The 27,959-nt window shown below is 35.7% G+C and overlaps 1 protein-coding gene across 1 annotated transcript in view; it reads left to right on the forward strand.

The window, feature by feature from the left end:
• The window catches only part of RANBP17 (RAN binding protein 17), a 187,488-nt gene that overhangs the window by 6,014 nt on the left and 153,515 nt on the right, over positions 1–27,959 (forward strand). Inside the window, exons 3-14 of the mRNA XM_014056469.2 lie at positions 765–855; positions 3,289–3,455; positions 5,330–5,395; positions 6,165–6,269; positions 7,318–7,483; positions 9,462–9,535; positions 11,939–12,058; positions 15,623–15,769; positions 16,026–16,198; positions 16,551–16,744; positions 24,291–24,396; positions 25,875–26,010. Coding sequence (XP_013911944.2) covers positions 765–855; positions 3,289–3,455; positions 5,330–5,395; positions 6,165–6,269; positions 7,318–7,483; positions 9,462–9,535; positions 11,939–12,058; positions 15,623–15,769; positions 16,026–16,198; positions 16,551–16,744; positions 24,291–24,396; positions 25,875–26,010 — 1,545 coding nt within the window. The remainder of the gene's footprint in view (positions 1–764; positions 856–3,288; positions 3,456–5,329; positions 5,396–6,164; positions 6,270–7,317; positions 7,484–9,461; positions 9,536–11,938; positions 12,059–15,622; positions 15,770–16,025; positions 16,199–16,550; positions 16,745–24,290; positions 24,397–25,874; positions 26,011–27,959) is intronic.

The following is a 27,959-nucleotide window of genomic DNA, read 5'->3' on the forward strand; positions in this document are numbered from 1 at the left end:
GGTAGATAAGGAACTTTACAAGTACTCCTTAGTTACAACTGTAATTGATCCATTTAATTTCAGTAATTAAGTCTTGACAGGTCACGTGACTGAACTCAATTTTATGATCTTTTTTGAAGCAATTGTTAAGCAATTCCAGTTATTGCTATAGAACACCAGTCCCCAATCTTTCCAGCTCCACAGACCAGGGGTGGTGGGAGGAAGGGAATGGTTTTGCAGGCACAACCTAATCCCGCGCATGCGCAAATGGAGCTATCTGCACTTGCCTGACACTTATAGGCCATGAACTAGGGGTTGGGGATCTCTGTTACAGAGTTGTTTTTCCAGAAACCGGAAGTAGATACCAGTTTCTGGTTAAAAAAACATTGTAAATTGTGGTCACATGACTGAGGGGTACTGCAAATCGTCGTAAATGAGGGCTGGTTGCTGATACTACAATGATCTTAAGCGTAGAAACTGGTTATAAGTCATCAGTTATATTTCAGTGCCATTGTAACTTCGAACAGTCATTAAACAAATACATTATAAGTCAAGGACTATAAGTAAATTATAAAAACTGTTATTTAAATATTATTCATACAGTGTTGGGTTCTTTGCTTATTATCAAGAATCTTAAAAATTATGTGTTAGAATAGATTTGTTTTACTAAATAGCAAAACATTAGGAAAATAGTTTCTTGCTGCAAAATTATCTGTTTGCTTTAAAAATCTTTAGTATTACCCAGTGTTACTATCATAATTTGAATTGTGTATATTTTTCTCCAGACATCCTACGCGCAACTGTTAGCAGCAACATGTCTTTCAAAACTTGTATGCAAAACCACCCCTTTACCTATTCAACAAAGAATGGACATCAGTAAGCATTCTTTATTTTTTTCAATAGTAAAAATGTGTTTATAATCTAAATGTAGATTAAAATAATTACAGCAATTTAAACATATTGGTTTTAAAGAATTTATTATCATACTTTCATAATTGAGGGGTGAGACTTATTTCCTATAATCTGGGATTTCTCATCTTTAGAGACATTATATTTGTTCAATTGTTTGTTTTATGTTTTATATAAATAAGAAAAAGTAAATACCCGAGCAGGAGCAGAGCCACATTTGTACAAGCATCTAGTATATTTTGCAATCAAATAGAATAGTTTGTGGACAGTAATGTATAGTCCTTAAAATGGAAATAGTGATAGGTATCATACTTAAACTGCTTTGTAAAGTGTTACACTGATCTTGAATGCAATGTTATTTATTCATGTCAAAGATTTATAAATGATGCTAAGCTTAAAACCAGAAAAAAAGAATGAAAATAAGAGTTGTTTGGACTGGTTCTTATAATACCGTGATGTCGAACCTATGCCACGCATGCTACACGTGGCACGCGGAGCCATTTGCCAGGGCAGGCAAGGTGTTGCCCTGTCAGCCTTCTTTTGAGACCATTTTTCGCCCTCCGGAGACTTCCTTAAAGCCTCCAGAATGCAAAAAAACAGCCCTACTGGCAAACCGGAAGTTCGGGAACGAACTTCCAGTTTGCTCGTAGGGCCGGTTTCAGCTCTATGGAGCGTTCAGGAGGCTTCCATGAAGGCTCTGGAGAGCAAAAAATGATCTGGTTTGCCTGAAGGGCCAGTTTTTCGCACTCTGGGGGTTCAGGGAAGCTGAACCGGGGGGGGCGGGGAGGCTGTTTTCACCCTCCCCAGACTCCTATAAAGCCTCTGGAGCCCGGGAAGGGTGAAAAAAGCATGCCAAAAATGGGGGTGGGAGAGCACTGGTTGTGCATGCATGCGCACTGGGGTCATGCGCATAGCATTATGGGTGTGACACGCCCATGCACGACCCCCCTGCGCTCCCCCTGCTTTTGGCACTTGAGCCAAAAAAGATTCGCCATCACTGATATAATATATGTGTTTGTTATGTAATCTACCAATTAATAACAAAAAAGAATTTGGATTAGTTTGAGCTATTTTGGTGAAATCAGATACATCATATGCTATATAACATTTTGACTCAAGTGATTCTTTCTTGTGCATTTCTTTGTAGCTTTATCTTCCAGTTCTATGTCCCTGATATAGATTATGGTGTAGGGTCTCCCACTTGGGCAGGGGGATGGACTAGATAACCTACAAGGTCCCTTCCAACTCGTTACTCGGTATTCTGTATTACAATTTATATTCTCTTCTCTAGATATTAATAATAAGATTGTTCACAGACTGAATGTGAATACTTCTCACTATAAAATTTAGCTCTGGAACATGGAAGGGAAACGTTTCACTTCAATGCTGAGGCAGGATTGTACAATTCTGCATCCTACCTGAATGAATTCTGTAATTGCTTTTGCTTAATCACATATTTACATTAACTAATTACAATTAGTACAGTTGCATCAAATATAATTAGTGTCTTATCTTAATAGCAGTATAAACGAACTTTGTATCCATTTTAGTTATATCTGAGCTCATATTTACAGCCAGGTAAGCTACATAAAATAAATGCTGCATATTTTTGTGAATAAGCTGAGGATTTTAAGTGCCAATATGTATCTAAAAATTTGCGTTCAGCTTAAATCTTGAAAAGAGCTCATCAGTGATGCATATAATTATCTTTTTTTATTTCCCATATATATTCATATGTATAAGCCCATCTTCAAATAAGGAAGCCCTGAAATTTGTTGCCAAAATACCATGAAAAATGAGGGTTGGCTTATCCATGGGTAAAGCATTTTTCCTGATACAGGTAGTCCTTGACTTACAACAGTTCATTTAGTGATCATTCAAAGTTACAACAGCACTGGAAAAAAGTGACTTAGGATTGTTTCTTACACTTATGACCATTGCTGTATCCCCATGTTCATATGATCAAAATCCAGAACTTTGACAACTGACTCATATTTATGACAGTTTCAGTTGTCCCAGGCAAGCAAAGTCAATGGGGAAACCAGATTTACTTAAACAACTGTATTACTAACTTAAAACTTCAGTGATTCACTTAACAACTGTATCAAGAAAAGTCGTAAAGCTGGCCAAAAACTTAATAAATGTCTCCCTTAGCAACAGGAAGTTTGGGTTCAATTGTGGTCATAAATCGAGGACTACTTTGGTTAAAAGTTTAAGAGTTTGGTTATCTGCAGTTAGACTAATGTTTGCATATATACAATAATTTCTTCTTAAGAACTCAAAACTAGTTGATTTTACAAGTCCTTTCATCATTTGTTATCTTTATCATAATTTAAATTAGAAGATTGTGTTGTCTTTAACCCAAAATAATTGTTATCTACTTTTTATATCTTGGCACAGGAAACTACATACTAAATTATATTGCATCTCGACCAAAATTGGCCCTTTTTGTGATTCAGGCTCTTGTTCAAGTAATTGCAAAGATCACAAAATTAGGATGGTTTGATGTTCAGAAAGACCAGTTGGTTTTTAGAGACATTATTGCTGATGTTAAAAAGTTTTTACAGGTAAGAAAGAGAAAATGTTTGTTAAAAAATAATGTTAAAATATGTAGAATATTTCTTAGAAGAATTGCAGACAGTCTTTTGCCGAAGATAGGCAATATCTTTGGTTTGAGGCATGCCCAAATACAGATTTTTCCTTCCTGTGCATATATTTTCACAAACCATTATGCAAACATAGAACTTTCTATCACACCTATAAGCAGGCACAAAACTTTCACCCTTTTTTTCTTTTTACAACCCTTTAATCCTTTTATTTGGGGTGGAGTTGGTTTTTGAATATCTGTTGAAATAATAAAAAACAGAAAGTAATCAATAGTTACCATGTCTGAAAATTTAAATTTTCAGTTTAAATTAGTAAAAGATTTTACCTTATCAGCTTTATCAGCAAACCCAGTAGCTATTTATGGGTTGTTACAATATTAGATTGGCATGATTTGCCCTTGGGTATGGAGATAAGCTTGATAAGGCAGTGCCATGTGTTTGGAAGAACAAGCAGAGAAGTTGCTTGTTAGAAGTTCTTCTTAGAAGTTGTGCACATGTTAGTCCAGTTTCCTTTTCTAATATACACTCATTCTGCTAATTTCTTACTTTCATTAAAAAGTAGACGCTTCATTGCTTCTCCTTGAAATGATAGCGTGTTTTTGTGCCTGATGTTTGGAATAACATTCTCCAGAGATTTATACGGCTCCTAATCTCACTTGTTTAATTGAGTGTTGAAGACATGCCCCCCCCCCCTCCGCCCTGGGATAGGTGTTCTGGAAGAGCCCCTTTTTGGAATAGGGCAGTTGAAGGTTGCTTTTATTGTTTTTTCTGGATATCTATTTTGATGGTTATGACATTTTTACTGTTTTTACTATTATTCACTGCACAGAAGTATTACGGTGGTTTTAGGAAGTTGACAAATAAAACGACCAAAGGAATATTTGCCCATATGATATAGGCCTGCCGTGCTGTTTTCTAATATTGTCTTCTTCTAATTTTGGAGAAAAAAGATAAAATTGAACAATGTAAATGTGATTTTTAGCTATAGAATAGCCTGGAAATTGGGGTTTTATTGATATGTGAAGAACTATGGTTTTATAATGCATGGGTTATAATAATTATTTCATTATAATGGAAAGATTGTGCTGCCCTTAATTTACAGTATAATAAGAGAAAATCATTTCATTTGGTCTAATTGTAATCCCATATTTAAAAATTGATTTATTGTATATTTGATAAACTTTTTTGCTTTCCTTCCTATTTTTTTTGTTTTACTCGTTCTTCCTTTTTTTGCATTTCTCTTCTTTTTCTATATTAAACCAATAAATAATTGTGGATTTAGTCATATAAAGAGTTTTTTTTCCCCAGTACCTAGAATATATTTTCCAGCTATTGTACTGCATAAGTTGACTCATTACTGCCTCTTTATTTAACTGCAGCTAATTGCAAAGTAAAAACAATGGTTGTGTTTGCAATTTTTGGTGCTGCAATTGACACATCATTCAGAAAGACAAACATACAGTGGTACTTTGGTACATGTTGGAAGACATGACGAATACTAATACTGATGAGTAACTACATGGCTTACCAAATGACCCGCTATGTCGGCCAGAAAAAAATAGCGAGTCACCTGACATCAGCAAGTTCTTCCTTGCGCGTTGACTACCAGTAGAAAGACAGAGACAAGATTTTTGCTTCAAAACGCATCAAATACAAAATTGATGAGTTTTGAAGCAGTCGAATGCCAGGGTATTGACTGCATTTAAAGAATTGCACATATTTTTGTGTTCTGTGTGTTTGTACTTAAAAGTGACAATGAATCATGTAGTTGATAACATGAATGCTTGTTCTCAAAGCTACCTAAAGCCTTTATTCATAGTCTGTTTCTGTTATAGGGGACCGTGGATCACTGCATAATAGGAGTAATGATTCTTTCAGAACTAACTCAGGAAATGAATTTTGTAAGTATGCTTCTTTCCTCCGTATTAGTTTATATTGCTACCAGATTATTGTCATAGTGTTTTGGAGGCAGGATTAATGAAAGGGAGAACTACACTATAAATAGGATAAAAATCCCAAAGAGAAACTTTCGATAAAACAAAGCTTGAAAATGGATTGTTTCAAAACTCACTGAGTGAATAAAATAGGATCAACTCTACTGATATTGTAATTAGTTATAGTAATCTGAAAAAAGGAACAGAATTTGTGTTATCGGCAGGATCTGTGCACATTTATAAAACCGAATGAACATCCCATTCATAGTTGTCACTGTATGTGCCCTGATATTTCTTGTCTTTTTTTTTCTTTTTAACCTAGACTCCAAAAACATCAAAAGAGTCTGTTTTATTGACAGGCCTATTACTGTGCTCTTCATTTTTAATGTTCCATAATAATATGATTATTTAAATTTGTTATACGTGACCATCTAATGGGATGTCCATGGTTGCTTTTGGGTTTGGCCTGACGATAGTTAAACCAAAGTTGCTATTCCTATTGCTGGTTCTGCTGCTTTCAGATAACTTGCTTAAATCTTTTTTCATTCAACATGAGTATAGAGTAAGATTACTAAGGTCCTGCTATAAATTTTAGATAATGTATTGGCTGGATTAGAAATATTGATACTTTTTTTACTCATAATAGTGCATTTTATGGGTATATAGTAAGCACCTGTAAAATCTGTTTTAAAAATTACATAATATTCAAATGAAGAGTTTTCTTTCTTTGTTTTAGATTGATTATTCAAGACCTTCATCAAAGCATCGTAGAATTGCCATCTCTTTCCGTGATACCACTCTAAAAGAAATTTTGATGCTGGCCTGCTCGCTGCTGAAAGAGGTGGGCCCAAACACTTATCATATTATAGTGAGATTATTTCTTTCCCATCAGAACATATTTTGTTGATATCAACACTCATGGACGTATTTTTTTAGCCAGAAACATATGCAGCTAGATTAGTATGAAATGCATCGTGAAAAAGTAATAAATGAATATTGGAGATTTATTTATTTTTATTGATTGATCAAATCTAAATACTACCCATCTCACTTTCAAAGTTGGGTTATCTGCAGTTAGACTAATATGTGTGTATATACAATAATGTCTTCTTAGGAACTCAAAAGTAGTTGATTTTACAAGTCCTTTCATCATTTTCTTTCTTTATCATAATTTAAATTAGAAGATTGTGTTATCTTTAAGCCAAAATAATTGTTATTTTTATTGTCCACTCAGAGTTACAATGACACTGAATGAATGGTGATAGTTATAATTAACAGTTATAGTTCCTTGAAGTCCTGGTCATCTCAACACCTCTGCAGTTGTAATCATAAACTGCATGCTTGGCAGCCAGTTCTCACTGATGATGGTTGCAGCATCCCACAATCACATAATTGAGATTTGTGATCTTCTCTGCTGGCTTCCTGTAAGTAAAGTCAATGGGGAAGCTGGTAGGGAATGTTGCAAGTTCCTCTGGTAAGTTTTCCTCATCTGTGCATCCTCCCCAAGACTTGCTCCTTGGCCACACTCACGCCCTCTCCCACCCAGACTTCTGTATGACTTGGTACTTGCAAGTTCCTGTCAGTTTCCTCACTGATTTCATTTGTAGGAGGCTGACAGGAAGTTGCAAGGAGGTGCTCACTTAATGACCTATAATCCTTACTTAATGATGGCAACAGAGATTGCTGGGATTGCTGTCTCTAAATGATGTGGTCATGACTCAAGGACTACCTAGATCTTTTATCCAAATCCTTACATTTTCCTGCATAATTGAAATTTGTGAGTGATATATATTGGAATTCTTGACATATTGTATTGGAATTCTTAAGATAATGTAATTACATTATTCAGAAATATGTTACTGAACCACATTTTTAAAATTTGGATTTAGATATTGGCAAAACCATTAAATCTTCAAGATCAACAACAACAAAATTTAGCAATACATCTTCTGAAGCTTGTCCTCAATTGTCTTAACTATGACTTCATTGGTAGTTCAGCAGATGAATCTGCAGATGATTTGTGTACTGTACAAATTCCAACAAACTGGAGATCAAGTAAGAGAATAATCACTGCTAATAATCTATTTACATTTTTCTAATGTAGTGCCTTTCAGATGTGTTTGGATTCGGAAGTAGAATAAGTGAGGGGCTATCATTATCTGTTGGAGCCTGAAAACCTTATGACAGATTTGCAAGACACTTTGAGGATGAAATTGTTTTTGTCCTGATTTGAATATAGATTTTGATACAGTTTATATACTAGTATGCAGTGCACAGCTTATGTAATTATGTGAGATCTTATTCAGTTTTTTTAGGTTCAAGGAGATAAACAGCATCTTATAACCATCTGACCTATCATATGTTGTCTTGACACTGGTCCATGTTGATTCAGTCTTAGTTGATTAGATGGACCTCCTTTCATGATGATGGTGGTGTGAAGGGAAAGAATCAATGTCATGCTGTATTCAGAGGATTTTGCCATCTCATACCCAATCATAAATTCTTCTCCTTTTTGAGGGAACAAGTTGTTTGAAAATATGGTGTCCTTGCTCAGTCCATTTGATATTGGAAAATTCCAAGCCCACAATGTCAAATGGACCGATTCATATTCTGACAAAATAATATAGATCACAGAGGTTTAGTTAATTATTTTGTATGTATTGCATATGTACCTCTTTAAATATGGCTCATATTCATACAATTATATTGAGGGAGTCTCCTTTCTGACACTGTGATTTGGATTTTGATGAAATGTGGACAGAATCTAAAGGGAGACATGGGAATTCTTTGAAAAATGACTGAAAATTCAGGTGTGTTGGTGGAATTTTTCTGCCTAATTTGATCTGTGCCTGATTAAGTACCATCCATATAAAATAACGATAATTTAAACAGACAAATCTGGCAAATTATTTCATGATAAAATGTCTTTTTTTAATAAAATCCAAATAAATATGCATACCAAACCTTAATGTTGGAAAATGGACAGTTGTGTTGCAGTGTCATATAATGGAATTGTGTTAGAAATCACGAAACAGAAATGAAACTACTGTTGGAACGTGAAAAGGGGCTTATCTCTGATAAGTTTTTGAATATTCATTCCTACTGAGATATAAGAGCAACAGCTAATAGAGTAGAATAGTGATGGTGAATCTTTTCGACAGTCGGCACTTCGCCACTTTTTGGCATACGCGGGACACCGAGTTGCAAAAAGGAAACACTTCGCGCATGTGCTCATCTGGGCCGCGACTAGGAAGAGGAGCTGCCCAGGAGGCATACGCACACCGGAAAATGAACTTCTGGTTTCCGGTGCGCATGTTTTCCAGTTACTGACACGGATGCACACGCTGATCAGCTGGCCAGCACACATGCTCACGCCACAAAATGGAAGATCGGTTTCTGGCATTGCCGCACGCACAAATGCCAACTGATCATCGCGTGCACATGCACACCAGAAACCCAGAAGAGGAACGGGTGACGCTGTACGTGCCAGGCAACATGGCTCTGTGTGCCACTTTGAGCATGTGTGCCATAGGTTGGCCATCACGGGAGTAAAATTTAAGAAGGGATTATGAATTATCTTGACATTTAAAAAAATTAAGGCACTAGGGTGGCACTTCTGTAGAATTTAAGGCTTAATGGGAGAGATGAAAGACTTCACAAACTTTCTTGGTAGCAACCATATGTGAGTGGCAGAACTTCAAATGGGCTATGTTTCGCAGCAAGGCCTTTTATTTACAGTCCATTTGGAGTAAATCTAGTGCTGCCCCTTCATTGTGCAATGATAGAAAACAAATGCCACAATTGCATGAATAAGAGGCAATTAAGGGCGGGGAATGGAGAAAGGATGAAAATATCAATTTATAAATACATGAAGCTTACCTTCTCCCCTAGTCCACCTATTATAAAAAAGAGGGCGACTTGAAACTATTTGACACATGCATTTATTATTTTACATGTATAATTGTGTTTTTGAGGGAGGCATAAACTAGAAAAGATAAACCACCTATTTATTTTCACCTTTTGTTGTTCTCAGTTTTCCTGGAGCCAGAGACTTTGGATCTTTTTTTTGACCTGTATCATTCCCTCCCTGCAATGCTGTCTCAGTTAGTAAGTATAAAGCATCTTTAGTCTTTTTTTTAGTAGGAAACTTTTTAAAAGTTGTATGCGTTTGATAAATTTGTCCACTAAAAAGTCTTGTTACTTTATGTATCCTGAAATTTTATTATCTTTATGCTTTGCAATGGAATCCTTAGTTCAACCTGGGAAGTATTGCAGATAAGGTCAGTAGGACATTTAATATTGGGCAGTCCTATTGTCTGACTTGAGGAGATGGCTGCTGCGGTGGCACCTGTGCTCTATAAACAGTAACTCATCAATGCATTTAGAAAAATATGTACTGTATGGTCATTGTTACTGTTGCAGTTATACATAGGTAGTTCTTAACTTACAATCACAATTGAGCACAAATTTTCTGTTGTTAAGTGAGACAGTAAGTGAGTTTTGCCCCTTTTTACGATCTTCCTTGCCCCAGTTGATAAATGAAACACTGCAGTTGTTTAGTTAGCAACAGCGTCGTTAAGTGAATCGCTTCCCCATTGACTTTGCTTGTCAGAAGGTCACAAAAGGAGATCATGTGACCCCAGGACACTGCAACCATGAGTCAGTTGCCAAGTGTCTAAATTTTGATCACATGACCATGGGATACTGCAACAATCATAAGTGTGGTCTCTTCAACCAATCACAAACAGGTTAATTTTAACATGAACAGAAAATATCTCAGACTCATCCCCATCCCTAGTAATAAAAATGCAACTATCACAAATTAAGTCGTAAATGTTGGAGATTGCATTCTTACTAATCATGATGCTCAACAAGAATACACACATGTAGAATGTATAGCATCAAATCAAAGGAGTAAAAAGACTTTTCAGCCCCAATTCTCATTTTAAAATAGGATTTTAAAATAAGGTTGCATTCTGGTCCATTTTCTACTTAATCTTTATGTCAACTCCCTAATTCAATCCCTAACAAAAAGTGAAATTTATCTGATTCTAGCAAATAAACAATGTCTGTTTTGCTTTCTCCTTTCCCTGACACAGAATGATGAGTTTATGAGCCATAGAGGCTTATTGTAGAGAAAGAAAAAATAAAAAAACAAAGAAGTTGTAATAATAAAACAATGTGTTACTGTCCTCCATAAGTGGAAAATCAACAGAAATCTAAGCAAAGTTAAGAGACCCAAATAGTTAGGAATCATGTTTTAATCTTCTAATAGCTGGAAAGAATAAGAAAAAAAAACCATTTCTCTCATGCGCAATAAAACTTCCAATGTAATTATTTTTGTTAATCATCTTGAAAATAATTACATTCCCACTGTAATTGTACTTTTTAGGTCTGAGGTGCTGAGCTAATATTTAATGGTATACATATTAAAGTAAAAGTAATTCAGAATGAGTCTTTAATAGGAATGCTGCATTTTAAATGTACTGCAGGAGAGAATACATTTCTTTCTATTAGCTTATTCAGTCCTTAGAAATCTCAGAAAATGGTAGCAAAATTCTATTCAGTCATGATCCCTTTAAGGACACTCAGAGTATTATTAAGTTCTAATAGATTGTTCAGAAAGCAATTAATTATATTTTTCTCTCTTAATATTTCAGTTTGTCACATGATTATTGGTTGACATTTTGGTAGAATTTTGGCCTATGACTAAATAAAGTCTGGTACTTGATTTGTTATAAATTTCCTTCCTTCCTTTTCATAGTTTGAAACATTGGGGTCATGTGGGTCAGATTTTATTATATAAATTGTCTTTATGATAGTGCATAATTAGTTTATACTTGTCTATTTTTGGTCAATAGATTGGTTGGGTGTCTAATGTGAAATAAATCTGAAATATTTATAACAGGAGTAGATTGTTTCTCAAGACCTTCCACTCATTTTAATTATTGAATTTTCAGAGACTGTATTCTGTATGTACTTTCAGGGAACATTAGCACAAGTAGTTATACACATTCTAGAATGGTTGATGGGTTAGTTATTCTTCCTTCCTTCTATTACGTACTGTGCCAGCTTCTGTGCTCTGTTTTGGCCTTGTATTATCATAGTTGCAGATGTTGCATTGCAGTTCAGATGTTGCATTGTAACCGGTTGGCATTCACATAGCTATTACAATCAAAACACCATTATTATCTTGTGTACCACCAGATTTATACAAAAATGTAGATATCCATCTTTCAATTGCAGGCACCTTGGAGATATTACACACGTTACTGTATTTTAATTCACCTTATTAGAATTTTTTCCACAATGGTAAATACAAACTGATGGCAATTTTTATATTTTAAATATGTATATAGTATGACTGTAGCTGCAGGCTCAACTTTTAAAAGTGTTTTTAAGTAAATACAAATGAAGCAAAATAGCAGCAAAGTTTTTGCTTGGTTCAAAAACCAATATTTATCTCCCACTTATTGTAATACATTTCTTAAATCATTATTTCCCTTTTAGGCACTTTCCTGTTTAGTTCAGTTTGCTTCTACAAGACGATCCCTATTTAGCAACCCAGAACGTGCCAAGTATCTTGGTAATCTAATCAAAGGAGTAAAAAGAATACTTGAAAATCCTCAGGTAATTATTCCCCCCCCCCCAATTTCCTTATAAATTCCAATTATATTTGTTCAATTTTTTCTTAGGATATCTTTATTGTAAAAATTGATATTTAGTAAAATGGTTAAATTAGCCAATGGAATTACTTGAGGCATTTGAAATGATAGTGTGGGAAATATGCCAGTTTTCAACTGTGTCTTATATCATCTGACCTGCCTCATATTTTTGAGCTAGTGCTATCTGTGTCTGAAGGGGAATTCATATCTGGATGTTGTTCAACCCTGGTTTAACAGTTCAGAAAATTGTCTGATTTTGGTTAGATTAATTCGGAATGAATCCACTCAAGCAAGAATTTTTATATTTCAAATATCCTGGCTACCAATTTTAACAACTCTGGGCTTATTATCTCATAAAAGCAGTAGAAAAATGAAATCCAAAAGACAGTATCATCTGCGAGAGAACTACGAACAGCTCTCTCCGTGGAGATAAAAGCAAACAAAACGCTCTTCCTCATCACTCTAATCCACGACCTAAAAAAACAACCCTCTTTTAATGCTTTTTTAAAAGGCGTGTTGACCATGCAAATCTCTTGATGGGGAATGATCTTCCAGAGGTCAAGTGCTATAATAGAGAAAGTTTGCTTCCTGAGTCTTGCTAGATGACATTGTTTAATTGATGAGACAAGGAGTATGCCAAATGCAGGAGGCCCCTGAAATAACAAGGCCTTATGCTAGTGATGGCGAACCTTTTTTGGCCCGCGTGCCAAAAGCGGGGGGAGCGCAGGGGGGTTGTACACGGGTGTGGACTGATTGGGTCCGGGAAGGCTCATTGAGGATCTATATGTGTTCCACCCCTTCTCTCAAAGAGGCCATCATCATTGCACAGCATAAAGAATAATGTCCTCTTTTTTAGGAGTTACAGGCTCAAACTCTTCTCAAGTAATTGAGCAAAGCTATATCTCCAATGCCCTGATCCAAATCTTAGCCATTTTATCTGCTAAATGCCTACAGGTAGTCCTTGACTTAGCAACCTGATTTCAAATACACAGATACACATGTGGTCACGTGATGCATATTTTGGGCCCTTAGCAACCAGCTCACCTTATGGCTGTTCGTTGCTGGTCCTGGTTGGTTAAATCCAGATTTAGTAAGCAGAGGCATTTGTTAAAATGTAATTTTTAGGGTTAGGGTTTATCTTTCAACAAGCAAAACATGCACATTTTATTCCAAACTATTGAAGAAAAATGACATTCCATAAAGGTAGACATGAGGGTTTTTGTGCAAGAAACTTGTATGATTTTTGTGTGTTGATTCATCCCTATTTTTAGTGAGCAATATCTGTGGAAAATTATGTATGATGTAGGTATAATTTTTGGCAGATATCTCCTGTTTCAGGGGAATAATTGTAAGGATTGTAACTGTAAGAGGGCAGGTAAACAGTATTCCTCCATTAAAAATGGTATTCTAGTAGAAAGGCAACTGAATGGAATGGTGGCATGTCCATGGCAGAATTAAATGGCCAGCAGGAATTGGACATATCTTTGCCCCGAACCTTCATCATCATCATCACCTTTGTGACCAAAGTACTACAGGCTGTTTATATAATAAGATTTGTACTGTAAGAAGAGAGGGAACACTTTATCAGTGCAGCAGAGATTATCAACTCCATGCTGTCTCTACAATGGTCTGGGGATGAGAGAGGAGACATCATGAGGATAGGATCCTTAAAAACAGATAGCAAGGCATCTTTGCTCATAATTAAAAAGAGAGAATGGTCGCTGCTTTGAAGAAATGTTTGTTATATTGCTTGTTAGCTTTGTGGAAAACTGAGGAATGGGGGAACTAGAGGAAGCAGCCTATGAATTTACAAGTTCTTTGCATGCACAGGGCTTTCTTAGCTTATGCCTGTTGTATAAATGTCTGAAAAAAAGAGGCATTACTGAGTTCATAGTAGTAAGCTTTAAACTGAGCAGTATAATATGGTTTGTTGGAGTGAAGGAACAGGAAATGCATTTAACCCACTTCTGTTGTGGTTTGTAGCTTTTATTACATGCAAACTGACTTCCATGTTCCCTGATCTATCTTGGGAATGAGAAATAGCCCATGGATTTTGAATTGCTTTAGATCAGGGCTGTCAAACTCCTGGCGCGTGGGCTGGATATGTACTGGCCATACCCACGTGTTCTGACCCCGCCTGGCCTGTGAATAAACCAGACCACAGGCTTGGCTGTTGGCCACTATTTAATGAATGTGATAACCAGTCCTTTGGCTGAAGGCCCAGGCAAACTCATGTTCAAGATAATCGGTTGGCAGCCACCCAGAAGCTCCAAGAAAGCAACTCAGATAATTCCACAAGACATGACTAGAATACAGAGTTCTTTACTAAGAGTTCGAACGGTTGTTTCCTACAAATGTCCCCTCCCAATGCCCTTCCTTATAAACCCTCTTGGGAGGGGCCCAGGCACAACCACCTGTGCGTAATTATTGTCTATGAGACTGCCTACGGAGTTGCTGCTTCCGTTTCTCAGCTCTATGCACTCTAGCATCAGGGACAAACTGCCTCTGATCTTCCCCACTGCTCCATGCCTCAGGCACCTCCTGGTGGCCAACCAGTCTCTCTGGTCCCTGCTCTGAGTCTGAACCCTGCCCAGGGTCCTCCATATCTTCCATGGCGGACTCATATGGTTCCTCGCTATCCGAGTCCATCAGCAGCTTAACCGGATCCTGCTGGGCCACAACACCCATGTCCATTTTATCAAAGGGGGAAAAAGTCCTGATATGTCATGTGATGACGCCATTACAATGTGAGTTTGACACCCCTGCTTTAGATCATAAAAGAGTAAAACAACTTAACTTTCTTTTGCCCAAGTAAGTTTACACTGTAATCCTAGCTCCTGTAGCCTAGTTCCTAAGAGCAAATAATAATAAGAAGCCAAGTTTAAATCTTGTCCTTATTCTATCCTATGGGATATTTTATTTTATTGTTATTTATTAAATATATACAAACACCATTTCATAAAAAGTGATGGAGCAATTGTATTAAAATAGCAATACACTGAGGTCTTATTGAATACTTTGTGGGGAGTGGGGGTGTATAATAAAGCATTTGTAACATAAAAGGCGTTTTTCACTCTTATTTGACTTACAAGACTTCTGCATACACAGATATTAGCTATTTCATATATTTAGAAAGATGCCTGGCTGCTCCATTAATTGCCCTATTCCTGATCACCCCACTTGTATTTTACTCCTCTGTGCCTCTGCAGTGATAGTAAATTGTGTTGCATTCTTAACATATTGCTGATTTTCCTCCAGTGCACTGCCGAAGCCTATTATGATGTTCTATGAGGAATCACAGCTTCTACTCTCACCAACAAATTTCAGTCATGCAGATAATTCTTAGGTGTCTGACTTCACAAAATAGTTTATTTCACAATTATTTCTTTGTATATTTCTGGCATATGCAATGGCATTAATAATTAATTTTTGATTTGGGGATGGACTGTATCTTCTTTTTGTGTAGACCTATTCGTTATTTCTCTCTAGAACTCTTATAATGAATGCCTATTTTATTTTTAATAATTAGGGCTTATCAGATCCTGGTAACTATCATGAATTCTGTCGATTTTTGGCTCGATTGAAAACCAATTATCAACTTGGAGAATTAGTAGTTGTGAAAGATTATCCAGAAGTTATTAGACTGATAGCAAGTTTCACTATTACTAGTTTACAGGTAAGGTAATAATGTTTTTGGGATTGATTTGATTATTTTAAGGGGGGGGCATATAGAGCTTTGTGATTGATTATTTTACTTTTTATCTGCCAAGAATATTCTAAGATTGTCAACTTAGGGCTCTATCTGTTTTTTACAATACATAATAATGGGTTTTCTTACCAAGATGTGAAGAAAAAATTGCAAATAACATTTGTGATTGCTTGCATTGGATTGAAACTTACTCTAATGAAAAACTCATTTCTTTTCTTTATAGCACTGGGAATTTGCACCAAACAGCGTTCATTACTTGTTAACCCTTTGGCAAAGAATGGTTGCCTCAGTTCCTTTTGTGAAATCATCAGAACCCCATCTCTTAGATACCTATGCACCTGAAATCACAAAGGCATACATTACTTCTAGACTGGAATCTGTTTCCATGGTTATAAGGTAATCGAGAGTACAGTTCACCATAACTATAGCTAGCTCTCTTGCACAAAGATACTCTTTCTTTCCTGATATCTATTTTTAATTTGGGTAACTGCATTAATTTTGTTCCTGAAATAAAAAAGGTCCTTCTGAAATCAGTTTGCTCCAATGTAAATTTTCTTAGGTTTCATTATTTTTTTAAAAAAACTATCAAATTCATCATTGTTGAATTAATCAACCAGCTTTCAACCTTAAAAAAGGACCTTCTTTTGACAAGATTTCAGCTGTTAGTTTGTGGATACCGACTGTAATGTCATTTTAAACGGTCCAGTGATTTTTACATTATCCATTATAATTTTTATATGGATTTTAGGGAAGGTTTGGATGATCCCTTGGATGATACAGCCACAGTATTTCAGCAATTAGAACAGCTATGTACAGTTAGTAGATGTGAATATGAGAAGACTTGTGCGCTTCTTGTACAGTTGTTTGACCAAAATGCACAAAACTATCAGAAGTTGCTGCAGTCATCCAGTAGAAATTCCCTGGCAATCTCAATTCAAGAAGGTTAGTATATATTATTTTTCTGATTAAAATTTTGCATATATCTGCCATATATGTTTGACTCACTTATTTATTTTTTAATCAGTTTTTAGTGCAAGAAGAAATAATATTTCCAAAAACATCCAATATTGTATAGAGGTATAAAAACAGTTGAACTTCTTCTATCTTCTTTCTCACCCCTGCCTGAGAAGATCTTCCAAACGTCTAGGACAAAATTGTGGGTCAGGAGGCTATAGGAGAAAGAAGGAATTGATTCCTCCCCATTTCACTGAAATGTTAACAACTATGAAGTGGCTTTTTAAAAACTACTTACAATTGTTCACGTAAGAATTACCGCAGCCCAACTATGGTGCCCTTTGGCCCTTCCATCGCTTAGACATTAACACTCAATAAGTGTTGAAGGTGAAATAAAAAAATTTTAAACTTCAGTTTTCTTTCAGGTCATTTCCCTGGGTCAGACCTCATCACTGTTAAATAGAAGCTGTGTGTTTTTTTTAAAAAAAGTATTTACTATAAAATAACAAGTAAAATAAGCAAATTATTTACTTATAATTAGAACCATAGAAAAAAGGCAATTTTTAACACTTTTAATGCACTTTTAAATGAAATTGTTACATGGGAGAAATATAATTGCGAAAATTTATTGAAAGCTAAAGTTGAAGGTGGCAGTGAAAGAGTTAAGGACATAATAGCTAGAAGAAGAAAAACTCTGAGGTATTCCGGTTCCCGTGGTGCCCTAAACACATGATTATTTTGCTTAATAGTGAAACTAGAGCTGATATACATATTTTTCCATCCTTACTGGCTTCCACCATGGCAGATAGGGCTTAGTATGTTGTCTTTTGTTTTTAAAATTCTTGTTCAGTATATCTTTAACTGAACTCAGCTTTCTTGGCCTTTCTTTTCCTATTGATCCTTCATTCTTTTTCATACATTTGTAGAAATATTGAAAGATAGGTTGGAGGTCATCTGGTCCAAACCTTTGTTCACTGCAATATCTTTGACATATTGCCATTCACCCTTTGTCTGCCAACCTCTACTGAAGGCACTCAGTTGTGATGTTCCCGTGGGTCGTCCATGAGGCCAATGTGGAGAAAAGACACGGACAAGAGCTTTCTCGGGATGGAGCGACCCAGATTGGACCCTAGTAGCCCCTTTTATTGAGATAGGACAAAGGCAGGAGGAGCAAATCAGTAATCAGCATGTGATTTAAGACAGCCTGTAAAACTACAATTTCTAATCTACTGCTCAGGGAAGTTCTGTCTATATATGGTCAAATCCTGGAGTCGTTGGGTAAGGCACATCTCAGGATGTTATGGAGCACTATCAGGATGTTATGTTATGTAGGAGTTTGTTTTTTTCCTATGTGGTTCAGTGTGGCCCTGCATGCCCCGTTATGCACTGGGCCATGGGTGACCCACACCTACACAAGGAGTTATGTTACAACACTCAGTACATGATATGGCAACCTGTTCCATGGACTGACAATTGCTACAATCAGCACCTTTTGTGATTCATATTCATTATCTTCTCAATGTAACCAAATTGTCTTAATATACATCTTTCGTGGGGGTGAACACTTGTGTTCAATCTGTGTATCATTCATTGATGACCCTATCTTCAATTTATCATATATGAGTATCCTATCCCCTTTTTATCATACAAAAGTACTCCAATTTAGCCTACTTTTATTACTGACATAATCCAATTCTTTCATATAACAATACAAACAGAATAAAACTAAAACACAGCCATTTTTCTTCTTTTTATTTTTATTTCTTGCAATAGCTCACATACTATATATTATCATTCCATCAGCATTTATATGGCCTAACATTTGTTGATTAGTTTTCCCATCTTTAGTAAATATTTTAACTTGGATATTGTAAGCTACCTTGAGTAGCCCCAGGGTGAGATAAGCACCATATTTAACAAACAAACAAATAAATAACTTGCAGTCACTCCATTTTCCTTGTCGTACACAACTGCCTTATCTGTGATACATTTATTTTCTGATCCACGTCCTCGTTGTATTATACGGTTTTCACTGCAAATCATTTGGGCTTTACAACATTAAAAATCATAACATAAAAACCCATAACCCTCTCCAACACTACCCCATTCGCCAGCTCCAACACAATCAAATTAACTTGATTGGTTCTATTTCCATTCTGGGTCTCCAGGCCTGCTGACAAAACTACATTTTTAGGTTCTTTCAGAAAAGCAACATAGTGGAGGCTAACCATACCTCAGGGGAATGATGTTCCATAGGAAGGCGGCCACCACTGAGAACACCCTTTTTCATGGTTCCACCCTCCCTAATTGATCGGACATACTATATAACGTACCCTCCTTTCCCGTCCTGGTAGGCCTGGTGAATGTAATAAGGGAGAGGCAGTCCTTCAAAGAACCTGAATAAATACATTATCATTTATTCCTCTTACATCCATGTTGCAATCGCTCATGTGTCAGATTATTACCAGATGGATCCATAGCTCTGCCCTGTCATGGCTTTGGTCAGTTAAGACTTTCACATAACATAAAGGGAAGATTTAGATCAGGAGTGTCAAACTCGTATTGTCACAGAGTCATCACGTGACGTATTGTGACTTCCCCCCTTCGCTAAACTGGGCATGGGTGTGGCCAGTGAATGATGCATCCAACCTGATTTTGACAGCCCTAATTTAGATTATCAACTGTCATTGCATTCATGCTCATACAGCATTCCCTTCTAGAGTAAATATAGTGAACATAGGCTTAGCATAGTATCAAATTAACTTTAGTGTGAAAAATGTTTTAGATTTAAGAGTTTTCCATTTTACAATGACATAAGGGGAAAAGTGGTGAATGACAACAAAAGTGGCATCAACATATAATGGGCAGGCCTGATGATCAGAGACAGCCTTAAACTAACAGAAATGTTACAAGACAAACACCCTTATATTCTTCACGCTACACTGAAAGAAAGGAAGATATATTTTCTCTTAGGTTTTTCTCCCCACTCAGAAATAGTGCTGTTATGTAATCATGCATTAATACCTTTATTAGGGACCCATTTGAAAACTATTGCCTTATCCTCCCCACCCCTCCTTGGTGTACATTATGATGGTAATAAAAATAACCTAATTTACAGAGTTGTAAGGAATTTTGAGATAATGCACGCAGAGTGATTTTAACATTCATAAAGCAATATAGAAGGGATTATGATGATAATTAAAATGAAGATACATCTTTCCAGGATGATATTCATTTAGTTCTTTAAATAAATTAAAGATTTTGAATATCTTAAACCCAGAAATTGTGTGGCCAAAGCCTAGCTTTTTCTTTTTTTCCAGAAAAAAGTCAGTTTTTGAATTACTATTAGAAATAATTTTGACATTGGTTTATATTTCTGCTAGTGTTTATGTAATATTCAGTTTCTTTTCTGTGGACTAAACATTTCTGCTAGCCCAGAACAATAAATGTTACCTCCCCTAGTTATGTATACTTTAATTTAGATGTTTAATGGCTTTTAATGTTCCAAAATAAGTTAATATAATATTAAGACCTCATTTTATTATATTGTCTTGCTCTTTGTATCGATTGTGATGCAGTCATGGTTTGCTAAAACAATAATCCCCAAGAAATGGGTCATTAACAGTAGTTAACGATTACTTGTGATCTATGGTAATGACTGATTTCTTTGGGATTATTGCTGTTATAAAACATAATTACAGATTATTACTGCAATAATTATTTTGGTAAAGAAAAAATATTCTCCTTTAGCAGCTGGAAAAGAGCAATACTGAATGTTTTGAGCAAGGAAGTAAGCACAAATGCGAAGGAAAATGAATTTTATTTTGTGTGTACAGGGACCAACTCAAGATTATTAGTGAAATACTCTTTGTGCTGACAGAAGTACTTTTGAGTTTAATGTTACATTTTGGAGTGGTTATCAATCCATGTTATGGCTTTCTCAATTTCAGTCTTACAGTATTCATACATTCACATATGGTGAAATTCTGGAATTGTTACTGGTGAAATATAGAGTTTCTAAGCATCTAATATCATTTGACTGTTGTCAATAAAAATGCCAAATTTTATATTATTGTTTGTCATATTGGACACATAGATCTTAAAAATGCTGAATTCTGAATACTTTATTTTGCTTTGTTTAAAATATTTCTAGGCTTTTGTCAGTAGCTCAGTGGGGTTAATAATAAAGCAGCAATAGCAGAAAATTTAAAACTAAAACTAGTCAGTTGTTGAAATCATCCAATGCCCTTCAAAATTATGGGAATTTGGACTTCTTTTACTTAGGCAAGTGATTCAGGAGTTAGTGATTTAGGAGCCAGCAGATTATAACAACCTGTCTTTTAACTCAATGATGGTGAATCTTTTATGCTCAATGTGTCAAAAATTCAGAAAATGCCTATTTTGACTGCTGGCATGACTCTCATACACAGAGACATACTCACACCCAGACACCAGAAAAAAGAGGCACTTTTGTCTTTCTACAGACTCTCTCTCCTCCCCTCTGGATTCTCCAGAAGCTTTGCAAGTTGCATAACAGGATTCACACAAGTTTTGGATGTCTCAGAGGCTGCACAAGAGCATGGCCCTCTTGATTCGCAGAAGATCCTGCGGCTTCTACAGACCCTCCAGAAGTTCTCCAAGAGGGCCCTGGTGAGGCCTGTGGAGCCTCAGAAAATTGCATGAGAATGCTTGTGTTATTTTCAGATGCCTTAGAAGCTGCTTAAGAGCAAAGCCCTATTGCGCAACTTCTAAAGGGTCTGGCGGTCTAGCGTGTCACCAAAAATGGTATAGTGTATCACCTGTGACATGTGTACCATAGGTTCACCATTACCATCTTAACTGGTATGTTCTGAATCAGGGGTTTCAGGATATTTTAAAAGAAATATCCAGGAACCCCCGTCAAGAGGTAGTACTAAATTCAATATTTCATTCATCAAGCTTAGTTGTGCCAATTGGGTTTGGGAATTCAATTCTCACCATCCCCACAATATATTAGCAGGAGAATATGGGAGACATAGTCAAAACTATATGGAAGGCCCCCAAATTGTAGTACTGTGCCAAGAATAAGACTTCTGTTTACCCCAAAGAATAAATATCTTACTGCAGATAGTAAAGTTGTGCTTTAACCTATCTTTGCCAGGTAACAATAGGCTGAGAAATGGAAAACAGAGTTATCTCCTCAGTAGTGTTGAACAGTTAACTGTCACTGATTCTCCTCCACTTTCTATTTTACATTTGAAATACTCCATTCTGGTGATGGTGCTCTCAGCTTTTTAATACTGTGACCTCTTAAAATGTTAAGTGAATTTCTGGGACACTTAAAGCAGGAGTCCCCAACCTGAGGGGATTGCAATCAGGCCACGAAACAGCCAGGGCATGCACACATCCCCATTTGCATGAGCATGCTGCATTTGTGTGAGCAGCAGGTGCGATGTATTCCACTCATGCAAATGGAGCTGTGCGTGCTTGCTGGTCACTCGCGCAGAACCTCCACCCCCCCCCCACCAGTCCGCAAAACCAGAAATGTTGGGGAACTCTGATTTAAAGTAAAATAAATGATTTCACTACTATTAGGAATGGACAAGGAATAAATACATCACTTTCTTTTAATAATTAAATTTTAATTTGTAAATCAAATGATATAACCCTGCAAATGTTTTGCATAAGTTGTTTCTAGATGTCAATTTATTTTGCTTGCCTTTATATTCTCAACCGACAGCTGTGTTTTCAGACAATTGAAGCCATTTTTCTTCACTTGAAAAAGTAAAAGATACCTGTAAAACCAATAGATATAAAAGTTCCATAGTTACAGACACCTAGAGTCGCTTTTGATGAGATGGGTAGCTATATAAATGAGAAAAAGAAAGTGTTTCCTTGTTTTAGACCTTCTTAGCACTATTGGTAGATTAGTCAACTTTAGCTTTTTCCATATCACTCTTTGCGAAAGGCTAAAAAATTTAAAACAAATTAATAAAAATACTGAAGTTTTTGACTTGTATACTTTTAGATACACTACAACATTTACAGATACATTAGACATATGAATATTTCTTGAGGAGCCAAATTCAATTATTAATGGTTGACATAAACGAATTACCCATATCCAAGAATAATTTTAAAAAGTTACACTTTGCAGAAAGGAAAATTGTGGAAATAAGAGTTGTACTCATTTAATTCCATTAAAAACTCAGAATTTTATATCTTAATGCAAATTATAAAATTTTATTCATTAAAAAAATTATGGCTTTAATGAAAACAATAATTAATTTATAAATAAATAAATATGATTAAAGGCCACGTCAAAATAATATTCTGGACTATAAGTAATAATTCAAATAATGCAGTACTGTTGGTAGTATATAGAACTCTTGTGCCTTTGATGAGGAAAGAAAGCAAGCAAGCAAAGAACAAATTTGTAAACTTACTTATATTCAGAGCACCATGACTAGGCATTTATTTAAAAACCACAGTTTAAGAAGCCTTCACTTAGGTCAGTAAATACAGTTGCTGAACTCATCCTTACACAAGCTTTCAATTGAAGAATGCTCTTTTATGCAGAGGTGATCTTTTAAATATTAGGTTGCAAACAGAGATGTCCATATGGGGAGAGAGTAAAGGGCATGAATGATGAAAACTGCAATGGGTGTATGGGTGTGATACAACATAGCAATAGCAATAGCAGTTAGACTTATATACCGCTTCATAGGGCTTTCAGCCCTCTCTAAGTGGTTTACAGAGTCAGCATATTGCCCCCACAGTCTGGGTCCTCATTTTACCCACCTCGGAAGGATGGAAGGCTGAGTCAACCTTGAGCCGGTGAGATTTGAACCGCCGAACTGCAGCTAGTTCGCATGCCTGTAGTTTGTATAACGACTGGGTTGCTACTTTTGTTATTTTAATTGAAGCATTGGTTCCTGTTGCTGCCTGTGATTGGATGCTTGTAACCTGTTAAAGGCTAATGGGTAAATCATTAGAGTAGAATGAATATGAATGCTCTTTCCAGCATTTGTCAAGAGATCTATAATGCAGTAAAAGCAAGTGAATTGCAGTAAGTAAAGCTAGACATATCTATTGGTATTTTGATCACAAATTAAGTATGAGGAAAATAGAGTCCCGAAAAGAAAAATCCAGTATGCTTTTTATATCCTGTCTAGTAAATGTTCTTTTTGAAGGCTAAATCTGGAAAAGAAATTGCCAGAAACAGCAGCAGTTTTTAAAAATTGTTGAATAAGATCAGTAGTGAAACAAAAGTATGTAATACTTAGCAGCAGTTTTTAACAAATAAAATCACAACCATGGAATTAAAATCTCATCTAAAGAAAATGAGAAAGATCAGAAACTTGGTGAATATAAATGGTTAGCAATGTTTGTTTTAAATGTTTTGATCAATAAATGTCACAACTAGCCCATCCTTGTTTCCCACGAGTATCACTGAATGGCCTCAGAAAATTACCTTATTCTACTTCTTTTCATAATTTCACAGCAAATATTTCATGGAAAATTTATTTTATTTTTCATTCGCCCTGCATTCCAGGACGTTTGGCATGGCTTGTCTATCTTGTTGGAACTGTTGTAGGAGGAAGATTAACTTATACCAGTACAGATGAACATGATGCAATGGATGGTGAATTATCCTGTCGGTATGTGTTAACAGAATAGAACTACATGTCACACGAATAAAATATATTTGAATAAAGTCATGTTTTTACAGGATGGCTAAACAGCTTTTAAACATTATTTTTGTGAAATAATAAATTTTGCGAATGAGCCCCAATACAGACTCTGCTGAGAATCGATTTTCAAACATTACATTGCTTAAGAACACCTGGAAGAGAAGCAGAGTTCATTATTCAGCATACTGAATGATGGTGTTGAGATTCAGTTTCACTTTAAAAGATTTTCCTTGATGCATCTACAGTTATATTTATTTATTTATTTTTATTTGGAGTTTTTATATGCCACCCAATCCCAAAGGACTCTGGGCGACTTACAAGAAATATAAAAAACACATAACGACAAAACAATTTAAAACAGACACCCCTCATATATTCATTCTAGTCGGGGCCGGACCTCAATAGTGAGGTCAACAGCCCCAGGCCTGCCGGAACAGCCAAATTTGATAGATAGATAGATAGATAGATAGATAGATAGATAGATAGATAGATAGATGATAGATAGATAGATAGATAGATAGATAGATAGATAGATAGATAGATAGATAGATAGATAGATGATAGATAGATAGATAGATAATAGATAGATGATAGATAGATAGATAGATAGATAGATAGATAGATAGATAGATAGATAGATAGATAGATATATTGGTATCAATGGCTACACTGAGAAACCAGCAGTGCACATGCTATAATATGCTTTGTTTGCTCCCATCATTCAACAATGGAGGTATTGAACATTGTATGTGTTCTTCATGAATTAATTATTTTAAAAACTGTCCATCGTTGTATGGTATTGGCGAGGTGATTCAAAGTGGCTTTAAGCAAATGGTTATACGGGTAAGCCTCATTTAGCGAACACAGCAACTTGGTTGCTAAGTGAAACCATGATTTTGCTCAAGATCTTTCTTCATCTTTCCTTGTACATGCAAGGATTGGTCATAACATTAATTTCTCATTACCTTCATAAGTACCAACAGTCACTGTAAAAGTAGTTGCTAAAGGAGGATTACCTGTAATCCATAAAGGAATGTTTACAGCTTTCACTTGTTGAAGTGCTGGCATAGATTCATGAGTAGCTACTCTAGTATTTAGCTCTCTACTATTTTTTGTAACCTATAAGTTTCTGGAACTCAATTCAGGATTGTACCTGGAGTTGGCTTTTCTGTGGATCAGGCAAAAGCTAAATAATAATGTATAAATGCTGTGGTAAATTCGGAGAACCTATGCTCCGTGATAATCAGAGTTTAATAGTGCAATCACCAAAACTTTTTCCTTAAGAGGAACTAGGCTATATAAATTGGATGGATGGATGGATGGATTACTTTTGGTAGAGTGCACGAAGATATCATATTTAATATGAAGCGAAATGCCAGCAGTTTTGTTTGGCCTTTTGTTTACATATCAAGGGTAAACATATTTTTTTCTATTTTTCATTTCAGAGTCTTTCAACTGATTTCCTTGATGGATGGCCAGTTACCACGTTCTAGCAATGAGAAAGTAGAACTTGCAATACTCTGGTTTTTGGATCAATTCCGTAAAACATATGTAGGAGATCAACTTCAACGCACATCAAAAGTAGGTGCTTTTCCTAGCTACTCCACCCCTTTATTTTAATCAGTCTGTTTAAAAAATATGTGCATTGTAAGGCAGATTAGAAACGTTAATCCTAGCCCAGAGTTGCATGTGCTTTTACACTCATGAAGAGTCCTGTTTACTTTCAGAAGGAGATAATCTGTGCTTACAGAATGAGATCTGTTTAGTTCATTTAAAAGAATGTACAGCCTCTTTGGATGAAGGAGCATTTTGTAAGCACAGAAGCTGCCAATTTGTGGAACAGAATGCTGAGCTATTATGACTAGTCTGCGGATGTTTGAATGATGTTTTTTATCTTTGCAGTCAAGTTCATTTTGCTGTGCCGTATGTAAGGTTTTCATCAGTTGTATTCATTAAACAGTTTGAGATTTCATTACATTTTGTCTTTTATTTCAAGCATTTAAAAGGTTTAGTATATAGTATTATGTGTCACAGTTGGATGTGCAAGATTTATTATTTTAATAGCTCTGTCTGTTTGACAGTTACTCATTTATGTGCTTTTTACTGTATCTCACACATTATTTGGCTTTTTCTGCATTTTAAACAGGAGGGGATAAGCAAGATACATTCTTTAAGAAAAGTGCCATTAATTCACTCTAACTTTAGGGGGGATACATAATATGAAAAAGCTCATCAAATGTTTCTGAGACACGCTGAAAGAATTTTGTTTGTGCTTCAAGCAAGCCTTCTTCAAACAAATCTTTAACAATTTATAAAATGCTTTTTTTTTTACTTCTCTGCTATAGTAATCAGGCTTTCTGGCAGGCAGACCAGTTTGAAGACTTCTCTTCCTCTCTCCCCAGTTGCATGCACAATCATTTTCTTTGTGGGAAGGAAAAATAAATACAAGAGCAGTAGTTAAACTTGAAATGAAGAAAAATGTAGGTTCCTTCAGTCTGATGGATGGTATTTTTGTGTGTGTGTGTGATGGAATTATTTTCACATTAATGTGTGCTAATGATCCCTTTGTATGTCTGCTATGACTCTTCCGTGTCACTGGTGATAGTGGGATCCATTCTAGATGGGTGGATTTTTTATCATTTGCAGCGCTGTCACTGTCCTGTATGATTGAAAAACTGTACTATATAAGAAAAGATGAATGATTGTTGCAAAGAGCTTCAGGAAAACTTTTCTTTCGTGGCTTCTTAGCATCTTACACCAAGATGTTAGAAGAGCTACACTGGGTGAGAACAGAAGCTCAGTTCCAGAATCCTGTTCAAAGTAGGCAGCTTACCACAAGACTTAAGGACAGTTTGTACCGAGGTACCTAAAACAGTTGACTTTCAGAAGCTCATCTTGGTATTTTATGCCATAGTGTTCCTTATATGGACTAATATTGGCTCATTATATAAATAGGTTTAATATGAATTTTCAGTGAAACGAACAAAAAGCTCGGTTATTATAAATCTAGCAAAGTGATTTAAATTCCAGAAATAGAATGAAATCATTGGGGGGGGGGTGACAATGAACAAACGTAGCACACAGGTTCTCTTCTATCGTTCTAAATATTTTGAGTTCATTTTTTTAATGTACCAATATAATATTTTTGTCCTATAGTTTAGATGTCTGCTTGTCAACCAAGCATTTTTTTAATAAAAAAGGAAGTTACATCTCCATTTTTCCTTGTGCTATAGCAGTATTTGTAGCAGCAGAGGGCATTATATCCCTACAGTAAATCCTCTTGCATAAATCACCTGCATACATTTACTCATATTGATTAGGATTTATCCTTGGAAGTAGAAATTTAAAGTGATGTAGAAATGGATCTAGTAGTTAGGATAACAATCATTTATATGTCTCTTAGATATTTTAAATTTGTGGAAGGATCCATTTATACCTTCTTTTTTTGCAGTTGTGTTAATACTGTAGGGTATTGAATGAATCTAGGCATTTACAATACAATTTCTCAGCGTGAGAGGTCCTCAGCTGTT

Source organism: Thamnophis sirtalis, unplaced genomic scaffold (assembly GCF_051295495.1).
Source record: "Thamnophis sirtalis isolate CommonGarterSnake01/CBP01778 unplaced genomic scaffold, rThaSir2_p1.2 scaffold_5, whole genome shotgun sequence".
Taxonomy (NCBI): Eukaryota; Metazoa; Chordata; class Lepidosauria; order Squamata; family Natricidae; genus Thamnophis; species Thamnophis sirtalis.